Source organism: Coturnix japonica, chromosome 9, assembly GCF_001577835.2.
Source record: "Coturnix japonica isolate 7356 chromosome 9, Coturnix japonica 2.1, whole genome shotgun sequence".
Classification (NCBI taxonomy): domain Eukaryota; kingdom Metazoa; phylum Chordata; class Aves; order Galliformes; family Phasianidae; genus Coturnix; species Coturnix japonica.
In genome coordinates, this window is record NC_029524.1 from 2,121,853 (window position 1) to 2,139,646 (window position 17,794).

The 17,794-nt window shown below is 53.1% G+C and overlaps 2 protein-coding genes, 1 long non-coding RNA gene, 1 other non-coding gene and 3 pseudogenes across 4 annotated transcripts; 5 read left to right on the forward strand and 2 right to left on the reverse strand.

Annotated features, from left to right (window-relative positions):
- The first annotated feature begins 2,528 nt into the window (after positions 1-2,528).
- Positions 2,529-2,655, forward strand: LOC116653879 (annotated as a pseudogene).
- Positions 2,656-3,129: 474 nt separating this feature from the next.
- On the forward strand, positions 3,130-3,246 carry LOC116653884 (annotated as a pseudogene).
- A 1,046-nt stretch (positions 3,247-4,292) lies between these two features.
- Positions 4,293-4,420, forward strand: LOC116653885 (annotated as a pseudogene).
- A 457-nt stretch (positions 4,421-4,877) lies between these two features.
- On the forward strand, positions 4,878-4,996 carry LOC116653871. Its single transcript, XR_004308465.1, has one exon. It is a non-coding gene; the product is annotated as a 5S ribosomal RNA (ribosomal RNA).
- A 1,082-nt stretch (positions 4,997-6,078) lies between these two features.
- LOC107317859 (autoimmune regulator-like) lies at positions 6,079-8,995 on the reverse strand. Its single transcript, XM_032446725.1, is given in 10 exon segments — positions 6,079-6,340; positions 6,503-6,599; positions 6,684-6,884; positions 6,963-7,078; positions 7,307-7,416; positions 7,558-7,611; positions 8,118-8,189; positions 8,288-8,440; positions 8,528-8,702; positions 8,810-8,995. Coding segments are annotated over 10 exon segments (1,380 nt in total). The 5' UTR covers positions 8,969-8,995; the 3' UTR covers positions 6,079-6,097.
- Positions 8,996-9,753: 758 nt separating this feature from the next.
- On the forward strand, positions 9,754-14,234 carry LOC116653869. Its single transcript, XR_004308461.1, has 2 exons — positions 9,754-9,860; positions 12,844-14,234. It is a non-coding gene; the product is annotated as an uncharacterized LOC116653869 (long non-coding RNA).
- Positions 13,341-17,791, reverse strand: LOC107317856. The gene is made up of 2 exons (XM_015870998.1): positions 17,585-17,791; positions 13,341-16,916 (listed from the first exon to the last, which is right to left on the reverse strand). Exon 2 carries the CDS (start codon positions 16,881-16,883, stop codon positions 16,017-16,019), a length of 867 nt encoding a protein of 288 aa, XP_015726484.1. The 5' UTR covers positions 16,884-16,916; positions 17,585-17,791; the 3' UTR covers positions 13,341-16,016.
- Positions 17,792-17,794: the final 3 nt, after the last annotated feature.

The following is a 17,794-nucleotide window of genomic DNA, read 5'->3' on the forward strand; positions in this document are numbered from 1 at the left end:
CGGGCGGAGCAGGACGGGGCGGGGCGGGGCGGGGCGGTGCTGCAGGAGCCGTGCGGGAGGGGTGCGGGCGGCTCCCCCCAGTGACCCTCGAGCCGCAGCCGCCCGCGGTCAGGTGCAGCCGCGCCGTGCGGGGCCGATCTCCTGCCTCGTGCCGCGGGGCCGTGAGCTCCGGCGCGTGCCTCCCCCTCATCTAAAATTAACCTGGGACAAAGCCCGGCCCGGCCCCGCGCTCCCCCTCCTCCTGCGGGGCGGGCAGCCCCCCCTCAGCTCAGCACGACCTGCCGGGCTGTGCTGCCAGCGCCGTCCCTTCCAGCCCCTACTCACCCGATCCCAGCAAGGTACCCCACAGAGCCCCCGAAACGGGATTAGCGCGGGTTAGGCTGCTTGCTGATGGGATTTACCGCCGGGGAAGAACACGGAGAGCAAAGCGGCAGCTCGGAGGCAGCACCTACTCGTGACTCTAGAACCTGAGCGTCGCAGAGGAGCGAGGGCTGGTTCGAACTGAGTCTCAGCTGAAAGCGGGCAGGAAGCAACATTGTAACCCCACCGTAACGTGGTGACCTCCGGCTGCGCCTATTAACTAAGGTCGTTGCAACCAAACCCCATGCAGAAAGGAGCCGCTGAGGCCACTCGGAGCCGCCCTGGCCGCTACTGTTGCCTGCAGCAAACACAAGGCAGAATGTGAGGGCCTGGGGCTCCCTCCGTGACAGCTAAAGCTGCGGTGCTGATTTTCTCCATCCTCATGTACCAGGCAGGGTACACTTGGATGAACAGCTAAGGAGATAGTGAGAGGCTCAGCTGTCGACATTACAGAAACAGGCGGGACAGACAGGATAACCAAGAGGTAACAAATTATGAAAGAGAGATCAAAGGTGGATGGAATCAGGCTGTAAATACAATAGCAATAGACTGTGAATGTGGACTACTCAAGCAATGGGGAAATGGGAGAAATTCCTGGCCTAAGGGGACAAAGAATATAAGGCTGTGATATGCTTTTGGCTGTGTGCTCTGGCTTGAAGGATGCCCACAATAGTAATTGCAAATTAAAACCTTTTATTTTTTACTGGAGATTTGGGTCCCAAAAGATCATCTGAGTCATTTCTTACACTTTGCACTGTGGTTGCAGTGATAAATGTGATGCCTTTCCATGCCTAGATGCCTTTGTATTAAAGAAATGCCACGAGTGGCACAGCGCATTTCCCCACATAAAAACGGCGAAAGACAGAGCCTGGGAAACAACAGCTGAACAAGGGTGACTGTGGTAGAGACAAATAATGTCGCTCTGCACTTCAGAGCTGAAGGAAATGGAGACGTGTGTGAACAAATAAGCAAATGGACAGGAAGAACAGTTACAGCGTAACCAGACAGATATCAGCCAGATAAGATGTCTGAGGAACAATAAGAGAAGCAGAAATGTAAGAAAAAGTAGAATTTCGTATGGAAAATAATATGGGAAATGATGAGTAATGGCCTAAAACACTTATGAAAAACCCAGGAAAATAACCTGTTAAGACAAGAGCGCAAAGCTGAAGGAAAGGCAGCTGTGGTACAGAGTAGAGTGCGTTGTTCCGTTCTTGTGCGGGCGTATGGTTGAGGTGCGTAGAGTTGGGTGTGCCGTAGGCTTTGGTGTTGACAGGAGGCTGTGTGTCTTAGGGTGAGTATCGTGCTAGTGTGTCGGGTTTTGGTATGGCGTGCAGCTGGGAAGAGGGGCCTGAGCAGGGAGCAGGAGGGTGCCTACGGCCATCCCACCCTGGTAACGCCCGATCTCGTCTGATCTCGGAAGCTAAGCAGGTCGGCCTGGTTATGTAAACTTGGATGGGAGACCTCCTGGGAATACTGGTGCATGTAGCGCTTTTGTTTCCCCGNGGTGAGTATCGTGCTAGCGTGTTGGTTTTGGTATGGCGTGCAGCTGGGAAGAGGGCCCTGAGCAGGAGCGGAGGTGCCTACGGCCATCCCACCCTGGTAACGCCCGATCTCGTCTGATCTCCGGAAGCTAAGCAGGGTCGGGCCGTGGTTCTCAACTTGGATTGGGAGACCTCCTGGGAATACCGGTGCGGGGGGGATGTAGCTTTTGCTTTTCCCTTGTGGGCCTTCGGGGTCGGGCAGTCGCGCTACAGTGGCCTTGTGGTTCCTCTGGGGGCCCTGTGACACGGATCGCAAGGGGCGTATTGGTGCTGGGCGTTGGGAGACAAACTCTGTGGCTGTTTTGGTGTCTTGTTGAGTGTTTGCAGTCAGATGTATGTGCGTGCGTGTGCTTGTGCAGCTTGTGTTGCCACGAGTTTGGTCTGAGCAGTGTTGTCTGTATCTACGTGGCCCTGGTCGTAGCGTAGCGTGCGTGTCGCTGTCCTTGGTATGGGGCCGTGAGGTTGTTCTAGTTTGTGGATGTGTGGTTGAGGTAGGGAGAGTTGCGTGTCCCGTAGGCTTTCAGTGCTTCCCGAGCTGTGTGTCTTAGGGTGAGTAGTGTATTAGTGTGTCAGGTTTTGGTATGGCGTGCAGCTGGGAAGAGGGCCTGAGCAGGAGCAGGAGGTGCCTACGGCCATCCCACCCTGGTAACGCCCGATCTCGTCTGATCTCGGAAGCTAAGCAGGGTCGGGCCTGGTTAGTACTTGGATACTTGGATGGGAGACCTCCTGGGAATACCGGGTGCTGTAGGCTTTTGCTTTTCCCCTTGGGGGTTTAAGGGTCGGGCAGTCGCGCTGCAGTGGCGCTTTGGGTCCTCTAGGGGTGCTGTATCACGGCTCAGGAGAGGTGTATTGGTGCTGGGCAGTGGGAGAGGGGCGCCGGGCCTGTTTTGGTGTCTTGGGGAGAGTTTGCAGTCAGGTGTGTGTTGTCCGTGCCTGCGTGTTGTCAACATGTGTGCCTTGAGTCGGACCGGTGCAGGCAAATATCAGGTAGCTTATTGCGCCCTGGTCGTAGTGTAGATGCGTGTCGCTGTCCGTGGAAGACGCTGCGAGGGTTGGTTGATGCTTTGCAGATGTGTGGTTTGAGGGTGCGTAGAGTTGGGTGTGCCGGAGGCTTTGGTGTTGACAGGAGGCTGTGTGTCTTAGGGTGAGTATCGTGTTGCTAGCGTGTTGGGGTTTTGGTATGGCTGCAGGCTGGGAAGAGGGCCTGAGCAGCGAGCAGGAGGTGCCCTACGGCCATCCCACCCGGTAACGCCCGATCTCGTCTGATCTCGGAAGCTAAGCAGGGTCGGGCCTGTTAGTACTTGATGGGAGACCTCCTGGGAATACCCGGGTGCTGTAGGGCTTTTGCTTTTCCCCTTGGGTTTAAGGTCGGGCAGTCGCGCTGCAGTGGCGCTTTGGGTCCTCTAGGGGTGCTGTATCACGGCTCAGGAGAGGTGTATTGGTGCTGGCAGTGGGAGAGGGGCGCCGGGCCTGTTTTGGTGTCTTGGGGAGAGTTGCAGTCAGGTGTGTGTGCGTGCCTGCGTGTTAGTCACATGTGGTGCCTTGAGTCGGACCGGTGCAGGGCATTCAGTAGCTTATTGGCCCTGGTCGTAGTGTAGGATGCGTGTCGCTGTCCGTGGTAAGACGCTGCGAGGGTTGGTTGATGCTTTGCAGATGTGTGGTTGAGGTGCGTAGAGTGGGTGTGCCGGAGGCTTTGGTGTTGACAGGGAGGCTGTGTGTCTTAGGGTGAGTATCGTGCTAGCGTGTTGGGTTTTGATATGGCGTGCAGCTGGGAAGAGGGCCTGAGCAGGAGCAGGAGGTGCCTACGGCCATCCCACCCTGGTAACGGCCCGATCTCGTCTGATCTGCGGAAGCTAAAGCAGGTCGGCGCCTGGTAGTACTTGGATGAGGACTCCTGGAATACCGGGTGCTGTAGGCTTTTGCTTTTCCCCTTGGGGCCTTCGGGGTCGGGGCAGTGGCGCTACAGTGGCCTTGTGGTTCCTCTGGGGGCCCCTGTGACACGGATCGCAAGGGGCGTATGGTGCTGGGCGTTGGGAGACAAACTCTGTGTCTGTTTTGGTGTCTTGTTGAGTGTTTGCAGTCAGATGTATGTGCGTGCGTGTGCTTGTGCAGCTTGTGTTGCCACTGGTTTGGTCTGAGGGGGTGCAGTGTTGTCTGTATCTACGTGGCCCTGGTCGTAGCGTAGCGTGCGTGTCGCTGTCCTTGGTATGGGGCCGTGAGGGTTGGTTCTAGTTTTGTGGATGTGTGGTTGAGGTAGGGAGAGTTGCGTGTCCCGTAGGCTTCAGTGCTTCCACGAGGGCTGTGTGTCTTAGGGTGAGTAGTGTATTAGTGTGTCAGGTTTTGGTATGGCGTGCAGCTGGGAAGAGGGCCTGAGCAGGAGCAGGAGGTGCCTACGGCCATCCCACCCTGGTAACGCCCGATCTCGTCTGATCTCGGAAGCTAAGCAGGGTCGGGCCTGGTTAGTACTTGGATACTTGGATGGGAGACCTTTCCTGGAATTAACGGTGCTGTAGCTTTTGCTTTTCCCCTTGGGGGTTTAAGGGTCGGGCAGTCGCGCTGCAGTGGCGCTTTGGGTCCTCTAGGGGCTGTATCACGGCTCAGGAGAGGTGTATTGGTGCTGGGCAGTGGGAGAGGGGCGCCGGGCCTGTTTTGGTGTCTTGGGGAGAGTTTGCAGTCAGGTGTGTGTGCGTGCCTGCGTGTTAGTCACATGTGGTGCCTGAGTCGGACCTGCATGGCATTCAGTAAGCTTATTGGCCCTGGTTCGTGTGTAGGATGCGTGTCGCTGTCCGTGGTAAGACGCTGCGAGGGTTGGTTGATGCTTTGCAGATGTGTGGTTGAGGTGCGTAGAGTTGGGTGTGCCGGAGGCTTTGGTGTTGACAGGAGGCTGTGTGTCTTAGGGTGAGTATCGTGCTAGCGTGTTGGGTTTTGGTATGGCGTGCAGCTGGGAAGAGGGCCTGAGCAGGAGCAGGAGGTGCCTACGGCCATCCCACCCTGGTAACGCCCGATCTCGTCTGATCTCGGAAGCTAAGCAGGGTCGGGCCTGGTTAGTACTTGGATGGGAGACCTCCTGGGAATACCGGGTGCTGTAGGCTTTTGCTTTTCCCCTTGGGGCCTTCGGGGTCGGGCAGTCGCGCTACAGTGCCTTGTGGTTCCTCTGGGGGCCCTGTGACACGGATCGCAAGGGGCGTATTGGTGCTGGGCGTTGGGAGACAAACTCTGTGTCTGTTTTGGTGGGGATGTCTTGTGAGTGTTTGCAGTCAGATGTAGTGCGTTGCTGTGCTTGTGAAGCTTGTGTGCACGAGTTGGTCGGCAAGCAGTGTTGTCTGTATCTACGTTGCCCTGGTCGTAGCGTAGCGTGCGTGTCGCTGTCCGTGGTAGGTGGGCCGTTGAGGCGTTGGTTCTAGTTTTGTGGATGTGTGCGTTGAGGTAGGAGAGTTTTGCGTGATTCCCGGGAGGCTTCAGTGCTTCCACGAGGGCTGTGTGTCTGTAGGTGCAGTAGTGTATTAGTGTTGTCAGGTTTGGCTGATGGCGTGCAGCTGGAAGAGGCCTGAGCAGGAGCAGGCAGGTGCCTACGGCCATCCCACCCGGGGGTAACGCCGATCTCGATTCTGAAGCTCGCGAAGCTAAGCAGGGTCGGCCTGGTTAGTACTTGGATACTTGGATGGGAGACCTCCTGGGAATACCGGGTGCTGTAGGCTTTTGCTTTTCCCCTTGGGGGTTTAAGGGTCGGGCAGTCGCGCTGCAGTGGCCTTGTGGTCTCTCTTTTTTTTTTCTTTGTGCTCAGTTGTGCTGGGTGCCGGATACCGTATCTTTTCTGTTTAGAGCTTTTGTTCTCTCATGCCTTTTTTTTTTTTTTTTTTTTTTTTTTTTCCCTCTTGGTTCTACAATTGATTTATTTTGCTTTATCTTTTGTGTTTTTTCAGGTCTTTATTTTGCTTTTATTTTCATTTTTTCTCGTCTTTTCTTCTTTCCATTTTCTTGTCTGGCACTGTCTTCCATGACTGCCGCTTACACTAGTTAAATAGCCCGTGTGTTTCTGCAAGGGGCCGTGCCATGCTCTGGAATGCCCACTGCAGGATCCCATCCCAGGTTCCCTGTTGGATCACCCATTGATCGTCAGTGTCCATTTTCTCTTTATTCTCATCCTTTTTGGCTTGCCATGTTTCTCTTCTTTCTTTCCATAATCCACTGACCTACTCTGTAGCTTTTCTATGCATTAAATAATCCCCTGTGAATATGCACTGGATGTTCTCTTTGTGTCTTACCTCACTCAGGAGGGCATCGAGCTCTTCCCTGCTTGATATGTGGTCACTGCTCGCTGAGCCATTCTCCAGCTGTGGGAGGAGATGTGTCACCCCCATCTTAGGTTTTGTGCTCGTCTCTGTCCTCCATGGACTGGAGGTCAGGGTCTGAGCCCCTGGCCTGTGCTATTCCCCCTCCATCACAGCTTCAGCATCACCTCTATCTCTAGCTGTCCTTTCTCTCCCCTAGCCACCATCCCTTGTCCCTTGGCCTCTTCTCTTTTGGTTTTCCTCCAAGCACCTTTACCCATCATCTCCTGGATTCCCTGCAGTGCTACTGGCTTTGGGTGTACCTACCTTTGCTGCCAGTAGCGCGTGGTCTCCAGCAGCTGTGGTGCTCTCCCGGCTGCCTGTTTCTGGGGTGCCTGCACAGGAGCTGCAAAGCCACAGACCTCTGCAAGCCAACAAGGTATTCACAACCCTGAGCAGTATGAAGGAATGGAGAGGTTTGATGTGGGGAAAGGCGGAGGGGACTCACCCAGGGTCCCCATCACGTGTAGGGCAGTGTTGGGGTGCAGAGATCCTGGAGAAACAGCGACCACAGGTGCTCCCGTGGCTGCCTCCTGGCTGGGCACTGTGCTCCTCCTTCTCTGGGATTGCAGGGAGCTGCTCTGCAGCCGTTTCTGCCTCCTGCAGCTGGCTGGGCTTGGCCACACATGAACTGCATTGCCACGTCCCACTGCGCAACCCCAGCACAGCAGTGAGGGGCAGCAGAGACATGAGGCACACAGGAGCCCCATCCCAACACGGGGCTCACCTCGGGACACGAGGTAGGGGGGGCACCAGGCAGGGGAGGTGGAAGGCCCTGGGACAGCCATCGCAGCAGATGAGCTCGCCACCGTCTCCGCACACTGCACACTCATCCTCGTTGTCCTGCCAAAGGTGGGGATACAGGGGCTCACTGACGCACCCAGGCTGCAGGGGATCTTGGCACCTCCTATCCCGTCACCTCCCATCACAAACACAATACCCAGAATGTATCTGGGTATGTTGAATCCCAGTGACAGCGAGATGGCTGAGCCTCAGGCTGCCTGTAGTGGGTCAGTGCAGAAGGATGTATCTGGAGCACCCTAATGGCCTCAGTCTGCCTTTTGGGCTCACCTGGTAGGGTGCAGGTTCCTGGCTGTACACAGGAGCTGCTGGCAGTTGGCCTTGGGTGGTCACACACATCTCCCCGCTCTGTGAAACAAGGTGCTTTGGGGATCCATCAGCTGGAAGGCCCCTGCTGCTATGAGGGTTTGTGTGGCTGTAAGGGTGTGTGTTGGTGAGTGGGGACCATACATTTTGGGGTGCCCTGGGTCGAGAAGCAGGCTTCAGGCTGCGGCTTCTATTCCTGGCCCCCAGCTCGTCACCAGCAGCTGGGACACAGAGCTCGTCCCTGGTTCTGCTGCCTGCCTTTGCACTGCCTGGAAGAAAGGGGAGCGCTGCTCCAGCAGGTGCCATCTCTGTCACCCCTGTCCATCTCTGGGGGCCTTCCCAAGAAGGGCTGCTCCTGATTTGGGGGCTGAAACTTAGCATCTGGCAAGCTGGGGGCTGCCCCATGCCTGCACTTACCCAGCTCCTGAGTGTGTCTGATGAGGACATGCTTTCCCTTCATAGCCCCACACGTGACAGGCACCTCACTGGCTGCCACCATGACTGCGCTCTGCACTGAGGCAGCCTGGAGGCCTGTGGGCAGAGGGCTCAGCCAGCCCTAAGGCCTCTACTATGGCCCCAACAAGTGCACAGGCAAACACTGCCCCATTGCTGCCCCTAGTTCACTCCTCTGCCCAGCTCACTCCTCTGCCCAGCCTGGCAGCTCTGGGGCTCCTAGTGGCCTCACCCAGACTATCACCATACAACTGGTATTACTCTGAGGAGAAATCTGTGCCTGTGCTTGTCCCCCCCAGGTGCTGGAGGGACTGGCACTCACCGCTGGTACGGGGTGTGCGTGGAGTGTCCATACTCTCTGGCTTCTTCACAGTCTTTGCTTTTGCCAGGAGCCCTAGTGGTGTTGGGGGGGGGGGGGTGTCACCGGTGTTGACCCCATGAGTGCCCCCCTCCATCTCTTCCTCACATACACCCCATGCTAGGGCTCCATACCAGGGCTGGCGGTGTGCTGTGGTGAGGGTTGTGCCACCCGGGCCCCGTCCCGCTCCTCAGGGGCTTTTCTCTTGCCTTGGGGTCTGTGTGGGGCCAGTGCCATGGGGCTGGGGGACGGGTGTGTGCTGCTGCGCAGCTGCCCAAGGTTTACCTCTGCAGCAAGGAGAGAGACAGGCACAGTCAGACCACTGCTTGTGTGCAGCCCCTGAGGGTGCTGACCCTTCCAGCCTGGCCTCCTACCTGTGGGGAAGGTGCTGTGCAGGGGCCGGAGCCGGGTGTAGCGCTCCAGGTTGTAGTCCTTGAAGAGGACAGCCCAGAAGTCACGGACGGCAGCAGCATCGCGGCCCAGCAGCCAGGTGAGCAGCGTGTGGAACGCACGGTGGGAGCCCTCTCGCTCTGTCTGGCTCAGCGTCTCCTGCCGATGCCGCCGACAACCACGGACACAATGGACACACATGCAAGTGCCACCAGCCAGCCCTCACAGTGTGGCCTCACACTGCTCTTCCCCCCGCACGGCCTCACCTTGAAGATGTGCTCAGGGACGATGTCGTGGTCAGCAAGGCCGTGCAGCAGCGGGAAGACATCATCCACCGCCATGGCGATCTCCGTGCGGTGCAGTTTCAGCAGGTGCCGCAGGTCTCTGTCCAACCCCAGCCCAGCCATGCTGCCACAGCCCAGCATCCAGCCACGACGCTCCCTTTAAGGTCCAACCTGGTGGCTGGAAATTCATCAGCTCCCACAGCCCCACTCATTTCTGGCCAAGGCCACGTGGTGCGGTGTCAGCCACCACTAATGGTGAAGGACACCCAGCGTCACAGTGAGAACCCCGGGAGGGCTGAGGAGGTGGAATGAGGCAAATTGCTGTTACAGGCAGCCCCCACCTCCCTGTCCCTGCGGTCAGACAGCCATCATCCCAAAATTTCTGGACTTTCCACAGCACCTCTCATCCAGAAACTCAGCTAAATGTGAGAAGCAGTGCTCTGCAAGAGAGGGACAAAAGTGCTTGCTGTGGTCATACCTCCTGCACAGCACCTCCTGCACGTACCCAGCTGAAGCACAGCAGCGGATGAACACCCAGAGGAGAAGTGCTGATGCTGAAGAAAGCACAAATATGTCTAGGTGCAGTTACCAAAGGGGAAAGGTGCTGTAATGCAGCATGTCAAAATGACAAGGGTAACACAAATGGGGGATTACCTGTAATTGTCTGCTATGGGAAACTGAGCAATGAAGCGATTTCACTGGAAGTGCCAGGAGCCAGGGGGGCAGGGAACTGGCACTCTGTGAGTGCCTCGCATAAAGAAGCCTGGGGGTGAAGACTTGGTTGCTCCATCCCAGGAGACCATAAAAGGAAAGCTCCAAGGCTACCCTCCCAATTCCCAGGAGCCTGGGACTGCCCCAGCAGAGGTTTCCAGCTGCTATCCAGAGCCCTGACCCTGCTGCAGGTGCTGTGCACAGCCATCCCTACGCTGCAGGGCAGCACCTGATGCTGCTTACATAGCCAGCCCAGAGCAAGTGGGACCAGAAATGGGACCGCCAGGGAACCATCCCCACTGTGAAGAGCAAGGTGGTGTGGGTAAGGATATCTGTAAGTACAGCACAGCTGTCCAACCTTTTGGCTTGTTTGGGCCACGATGAGCAAATGGGAATTGTCTTGGGCCGCATAGAGAATGCATGTTAGAGATAATGTAGATATGTAACAAAATTTATATATATATATTTAAATTAAAACATAAAAACAGAGCAACAAAGACACAAAGCTAGTGGGATGTCTGTCGTGGAACTAACGCCTCAGGCTGGCCCATGGTTGCTGGTCCCAGTGAGCTCTCCCAGTGCTCATCAGAGATTTTTGGTCTAATGTTGTTCATCTTCCTGTGCTCATCCTTGGCAATAATCATTCAGAAGCTCCTATGGTGCCAAAAAGCAATGACCTCGTTGTGAATCAAGGGGTATTTCTCTTATTTCCCTTTTGCTTATGGAAGTCAGGGAAAAAGACATGACCATTTTTTTCTTTGAGTTGAATGTCTGACTGCAACTCCATGTATTCCATTGGGAAATTCACACGTAATGTATTTATCTCTACTGAAACTGGAGTTGCAAATATACCAAAAAAAAAGAAAACCATTCCCAAATTGCTTAATTAAAATGGAATGCACAGGTGCGTATGTTTTGCTATTCACAGGACTGTGTTTATCCAGTGTATCAGAATTCATAAAATGATTTGCCATGATTTGAGTTTGCCATAATTTGTGACATTTAAAACACTGCTATTGTCTGAAACAGCGCAGGTGAGTTCATTTTCACCCTGAAGGCACACATATAACTCATTTAAATGAGTGGTCAAACCCGCCACAAATGCTGAACATGAGCCACCTGTCTTCATGCTGTGGTACGAATTCCCCTTTGGGTTCCATAAAGTGTTTGGTTTCATTTCAACAAATCATTTCTGCATTTCACCCCCACCCAGCCACCTTCCTTCCTTCAGAAATGACGTCCCCATGATCAGCATCCATTCTTTTGAAGATCTCTTGGAACTGACCACAATTCAGTCCCTTGGGCTTTATGAACTCCACCACTTTGATGGCAATTTGCACCATATTGCCCATTTTTAAAGCTCTTGCACTTAAGTTTTCTTGACTTGCAGTGATATTTCATCAAACATGAGATGCTGACAGCAGTTCCATTATCTCCTATTAATCATGTAAGTCCCTGGTTGTTGCTTTTTTACCAACTATTGCCAGGAGCTGCACCAGATATGCTGACAAAAGTAGGAGAGAAACACTTTTTAATGTCATTTTTTACTGCTTCATACAAATCAAGAGATTGAGTTATGTTTCCAGTGGCACCAAAGCTGTTACTTCAGTGATACTGTATCTGTTATTAATACCTCTGATGAAAGTGGCAAATTGAGCCATACCTGCAGCAATGAGTATTTTTATCTATTGCCAAAGCAAAACATTGGAAATCAGCAGCTTTACTCTCCAAATTTCCTCAGATAGATTTTCCTGTTTCTTCAGCTCACCTGGCCAGTCAGGTGGGACAAAGCGATGTTAGAGAAATCCCTCTATTCAATCAGGATGCACTGCACGGTATGGCAGGCATGGCAGATACATCACTTAATAAACTCGCTGTCAGTGGTTTTGAGCTCTTTGCAATCAGCTTTGCTACCACATCACTAAGCTTTTGTAACAGCCCACCTGAGTTTTAATTTTTTTTAGAGGTATGTAGTTGAGATGGCAGCCTTTGTTCAGTTCTGTTTTGTCTTTACAAAGCAGTCCTCGATATGCATTGAATTTGGCAGCACCTTTCTGCACAATGTCCTTTCAAGTTGCAGTCTTTCAAAGTTGACACGATTTTCTTGCAAATTAAGCACAGTGCTGCATTATTTGTCAGCACAAATACCGTGCCCTCCTTGTGTCCCAGGACAGCCACAATGGCACAGCAGCAGTGTGAGCTATGCTGGGCTGTGTGCAGCCCAAGGGTCAGATGTGCCTGGACTGCAGCATGGCTCTGCTGCATACAAATCTCTGCCAGGAGATGGTGGCCGCTGTCCAGAAACTCAAGAAGAATAACAAGACAACACCCTCCACTAGGACAGGAAATACCCTCATCCATTTCTGGTTAATAAATTAACATGTTCACCTGAAGAAACTCTTTCCCCAAAGCACTTCTCAGGATTCAAAGCAATTTTTTCCCTTGCCCTGGTAGCTGTGGTAAAAGGGTCAGGCAGGTGCTGTGCCTGTACTGCTTCCCCATGTTGCACCCTGCATTCCCAGTCTGTCACCCTCAACCTTCATTAAGCTGCCCAGCACCTCCAAGACAAGGCTGTGACACGCACTGCAGGGGCAGCCCTCACACCCACAGCTACAAAGAGGCGCTCCCTCCTGCATGAGTGCTGCCAAGCACAGCTGAGAGCTGTGTGCCCACAGCACATTGCATGCTGGGCTTGACCAGACTTGTTTTGAATTCCAACTTTGTGACTGCAGCTGTGCTTTGAATCACAGACAGATTGTTTTTCACATCCAGCCAGCTCAGCAGTGCTGAGCCTCTGAGATGCTAGGCAGGATGCAGAGCAGGGTCTGCCAGGTGCCACATGAAGAGGCACGTACTTACTGGGAGATGGGATGGCTATTTCTGTAATACCTTGCTTAGAGCAGACCTAGGCAGCTCAAAGGCTATGAAAGGTCAGCTCTTGCTTGCAGAGAGGAGTTGGACACTGCCTGGGGCTGGCAGCAGCCCTGCCAGGGTCTGTGGGCTAGGGGCTGGCGTGCAGCGGAGGCTGGCCACACTCAGGTTTCAGGATGTCCTTTTTGCAGTACTCCCTCCTGCAAAAATCAAAGTACAGGTTTTAAGACAGGGGAGCACCATTCCTATGTACCATCCAGCTGCAGCTGCTGAAAATGTTTTCCACAAGCACCCAGTTAAATCAGCACCTCCACATCCATCAGGATTCCTTGCAGTTCCTGCATGCATCTCCAATCCCTCCCCCCCATGAAAAGCTGGTGAAGTAAAGGAGCCATTTTCACCATTTCTTCCTTCCCCATTTCCTTCCCACCAAGGTCCTGCAAAGAACTCCCCCGCATCTTTCAGACACCGCCTGCCCTGCGCTCATCTCTTAGAATCCTCTGAACACGTCCTTGAATCACAGTCAAGAGAGAGCAGGCAGAAAGAGGAACCTACACGGAGGGTGAGACCACGAGATCTCTGCCAGGAAGGAGAAGCTCTCTGATATGGATCTCTCGGTGCCTGAAGCACGCAGACAGCCAAAGTGAAACGCTGCCACCAGGTGCAAAAATTTCAGCCCTCTCCCCTTACCTTCTGCTGCTGCAGGCTCCAGCATTTGGGAAACAGGCTCCATGTGGGGCTTCTAGACTCTCCTCCTATCTCTAGAGGCTTTCCTACCGCTGCCCCGAGCAGTCCAGATGAAAGCAGATCCACCTGCATGCTTTGCAGCTGCTCCTGCAAGAGCCTGGTAGGGAGAGTGTAGCAGAGATTTATTTCAGCTTCAGCTTCCTCTTTCCTCCCCCTTTAGAAAGAAGAAACAAAAGCCCAAAAGTATGTTATATTAATTTATTTGGGACACACCAAAAAAGGAAAGTCAACAACCGTTAACGTACAAAAGTACAGAATCCTGGGACAAGATTTACTGTCCTGATTAAAAAGGCACCATGGTCCCAATGAAAAGTAATCAGAATACATCATTATAGAAATCTTCCCCCTGTTGCAGCAGAAACAGAGCCAGGCTTTGGCTCTATCCACAGTCAAACCGTTAAGAAACAAACATGATTTAAATGCAATAAACATTGCTCAGCCTGTACAAGATGTCATGAAACAAATCACAGCCTACAATACGGTCATCTCTTTTCTTTTCTCTCTACACAGCAAAGGTGACAAACAAGTGTCTCACTGAGGAAGGCAGCAGACTTCTGACGTCTCCACCTCGGCGTTCTGTAAGACACATCGGCTGAACTGAAATTGGTAGGCTGAGTACGGGGCTTCTGAATGAAATGCGGTTCCCTGTGGTATACAGGAAGTCAGATTTGACAACCTTAAATTCCCTGAATCCCTGAAAATCGTAAAGCACTGTACAGCCATGTTCTGTATTCTGTTCAGCCCTGTCGGGTTTACTTTACACATTAGCACTTATACCATCAGCTATATCTGTAATATAAAGGGGGGGTTTACAGCAGTTATTTAAAAAAACTCTAATTCTGCGAGGTCCGAGCTTAGCTATATTCCCTGCTGAAACAGAGCTGCTGGTGTAGAAGCCCAGTGAGAGGCTAGAGTCCAGCATCTCAGGGCTGGAAGGCAAATAGTTTCAACGTGACATAATTTGCAAGGGGAAGTCAGTGAAGCACGTCAGAGAGGAGAGGGCTGCAATCTCTCAAGCAGAGGAGGCTGAAGGGTGTTGCAGAACGCGGGCACGTGCTATCAAACCTGTAACAACACTAAGAGTGATGCAGAATACACTGAGTTCACTAAATATTTTGGAGCAACTTACCAAGAACTCGTCAGACACACAATAAGGATCCCGGCAATTACTAATGAGCAAGTTCCCTGGGAAGCCGATGTATCGCTCAGAGCCGGACAGATCCGTCCTCAGGAGGAGGGACAAAGTGGATGCAGTTGGAGCCTGACTAAGCAGCGGGGCCAAAGGCTGCTGCTGCCTCCTTTGCTTCCTAGCTCTGCTGCACCTAAATCTGAACAGCTAATTTGCGTTTCATTCCTCCTTTGGCATAGGACTTCAAAGCAGTCCAAGAACTGATTCATCAAAGTAACAGGAACTGTCAAAATTATTTGTACATGCATTTATTGTTAAAGGAAGCAAAAGCTAAAGAATGAAACAGTGCGAGTTAATAATCAGTAAAATGATATGCAGGACACTGAGGAAAGAAACGGGGTAAAGCTGAGATACTGGAGTGGGGAAATGTTCACACTGAAAGGTAAATTTGAAAACCAGGCAAGTTTGAGCTCTTTTCTATCAGAGTGTTTCTGAGGACAGAGACTTGCTTCTTTCTGTTTGTTTTTTTCAATGTAATCTGGCAAGGTCTGGGCATCTCACCAGGGAGATTTCCAGCGCTGGGTTTTGTATGATTTCAACTCTTGTATTTAAACACCAGTAAAGCAACCTTAACTAAAGATGGCAGATACCCTCATACTGCATATATCTAAAACCACAGACATGTCACTGCTTAAGATACACGTGGGCAAGAGGATCATACTTTTCTCAAATAAACTCTTGGTGGAAAACTACCACTTCCACTCTGCTGGTCGGCACGTACCTACAGGGGGTGGAAAAGGGAGTCCGGATTAAGGAGCCTTTTGCTGCAAATACCACAGCTACACATGGGAAGGTTTTTTTCTTCCCTATATCCTAAGACGACAGGATAATATTTTATAAAGTTTTCTCCATCTTAAACTAAATAATGCAATTTGCATCCTTTCCTCTATATTAATACCACCCCCCTCTCCCCAAGAAGATAAAACTATAAGTTCATTTAGGATTCACATCTCTGATCCTAGCTTAAAGATTTTATATTAAAACTCATTTGATTGCAGGAAGGTTTATCCTGATCAAGGAAACATCGTCAACATAGAATCCAGAATAAAATATTCAGAATCATCAATGTTTTTACAGCCAAAGCACTCAGACGGCTCCTGATCTCTCTTTTCCTCTTTTCCTACTCAAGAAGGAGAGCAATCCCTTTATGACGCCTCTCTGGGACTGAGTAACACACATGAAAAGTAGCTTCCTTCCTTGCAGAAATGCCAATTCTGCTGAAAGGGGCTGAGCGACCTTCCCTCCCACTGAAGTCAGCAGGAGTGAGGGCTTTTCAGCACATTAATTTTCTATCAGCAACAAGTCCAAGTTTTTTCCCTGCAGTAAATCAAAGTCCTGTTAGGCCACCACTGGCTCAGAATTGGTGAGACTTCCAAAAACCCACTGGACAAGACCTTGGAAGAAGAGGTTTATACGCTATATAGACTTAGACCATCTGCTATTTTGGAGCCTTTGCATCATTAGTTGACGATTACTTATCCTTCCAAGTTCACATGTTTTAGTCCTTGCCGCTGTTGTTGTCCCAGCGTTCTTCTGGAGGCAGGATGTTCCTGAGCTCTGGCTGGCGATCTCAAACAATCGCTTCCAATTGATTGTGGGATTTCAAACTTGCCTAACGTGTGTATTGCCACCCTGTACTCCAGCAGCTCTGCTTGCTGACCGCGGCATACACTAGCAGTTTTCTACCTTCTCCACAGTCTCGTAGAACCCAGGCCTAACTCTCCTGATGCTCATCCGTATATGCTGGCACTCCAGGGGCATGGCATCGCTAGCAGGAGTCGCAGCACCAGCAGACCATGCAGTGCACCGGCGCTTCCTTCTGCCCCTCAGCGAGAAGGCTGGAGCCCCTCCGTTCTCCTCCTCCACAGGATAGGCCTCATCCACACTCGTGCCTTCATCCGACTGCTCATCGGTTTTGTATGTCGTTCCCTTTGCTTTGTTTCCTTCCTTCTCTTCCCTGGCGAGCTTTCTGAAGTGCTCCAGACACTGTATCTTTTGTCTTCTTTCCATCATTTTCAGTTCCTGCTTGTCTGTGAAATCTTCATAGTACATTTTTCTTTCACTTCTTTGATCTTCAAGGAACTTCAACTCGATGCCAGTCATTTTTATCCCGCTGTATTCCTCCAGCTTATTCCTCATGTGTGTGTCCACACAGAAGATGTCAAAGAGCTTCTCAGAACTCTCATTGAATTTGTCTGCTCTCTCCGTGTACGCCTGGTTCTGCCTCTGCTTTCTGGTCTGGTACAATCGGGTAAACTCCTCGTACATTTTGAGGATAAGTTTCTTTATACTTTGCGTTCCGATGGTATGCAAGTTGCAAACCAACCAGTGCTCCTGCAGGTGCTCTGCCAGCAGCTGAGCCGCATCCTCTTTGGACCGCTGGGCCTGGCCAGCTCGTTTGGGCTGCAACAGGTACAGCATGTTCTGTACCACATCCTTCTTTGTCGGCAGGATCCCCTGGGTGAAGCCCGAAGACTCGACATACTCAACAGTTCCCAGAGTCTTGCGTGCTTTCACCTCGGTATCCAGTGATTCCATCACTGCGCGTTTGTCTCAGAGTTATGACATAACCTGTAAGACAGCGATTGAAGACATGGCAGTGAGACGAGGCATTTTTTTACCGCAGCGCAGACAAACAGATGAGGAAACGCGCTCAGACCAATGAGATCGGGGATTTTCCAACGTGCCCGATGCAGTTGGATGGTCGCCGCGGTAGCCCGGCCCCTCTCACTATCGGCTCTTTCGCTCTTCTGCGCAGCGTTTAAAGTCGAACAGAGCGCGTTTGTTTACACGAATTTCGTTTAATGGCGCTTCACGCTGCAAACAGCCGCACACCGATGCGGCCCGTGTTGCAGCGCTCGCTGCCCGCGGCCCGTCCCTCCCGCGCGGTGCCTGGCGCCGTTCCCGGCCATGCAGGAAGCCCGGCCCGGCCCCACGGATCCCGCGCAGCCGCGAGGCGCGGCCCGCCCGACCCCGAGGCCGCAGCCGCGGTTCCCCCCCCCCCATCTCCTCCCCGTCCCGTCGATCGCGGCCCGAGCGCGGACACGAGGCCCGAGGCCGGGACGCGGGACCGGCCCCCCCCGCGGCGCTGAGTCACGGCGCGGAGCCGAGCGCGGCCCCCGGGCACCGCCCGCCCCGTCCCGGCCTCGGCCGCCTCGTGCCGCAGCCCCACGCGGGGGTCCGCGCTGCCGTCCGCCCTGCCCCCGGCCCGCCCGGCCCCTCCCCTCCCCGGGGCTCACCGCCATCTTGGAGGGGGGTCCGCGGAGCCTGCGCACGAGACAGCGAGGAGAGCGCGCGGAGGTTGCCGCCGCCATCTTGGACAGGGGCAGCGCCGCGGCCGCTCCCGCCCTCTCCCGGAAGTCCCGCCCTCGCCGCGCGCGCTCATCCCCCGGTGGGCGGAAGTGCGCGTCACGTGACGGCCGCCCCTTCCGGTCCGCTGGGCTGAGTCG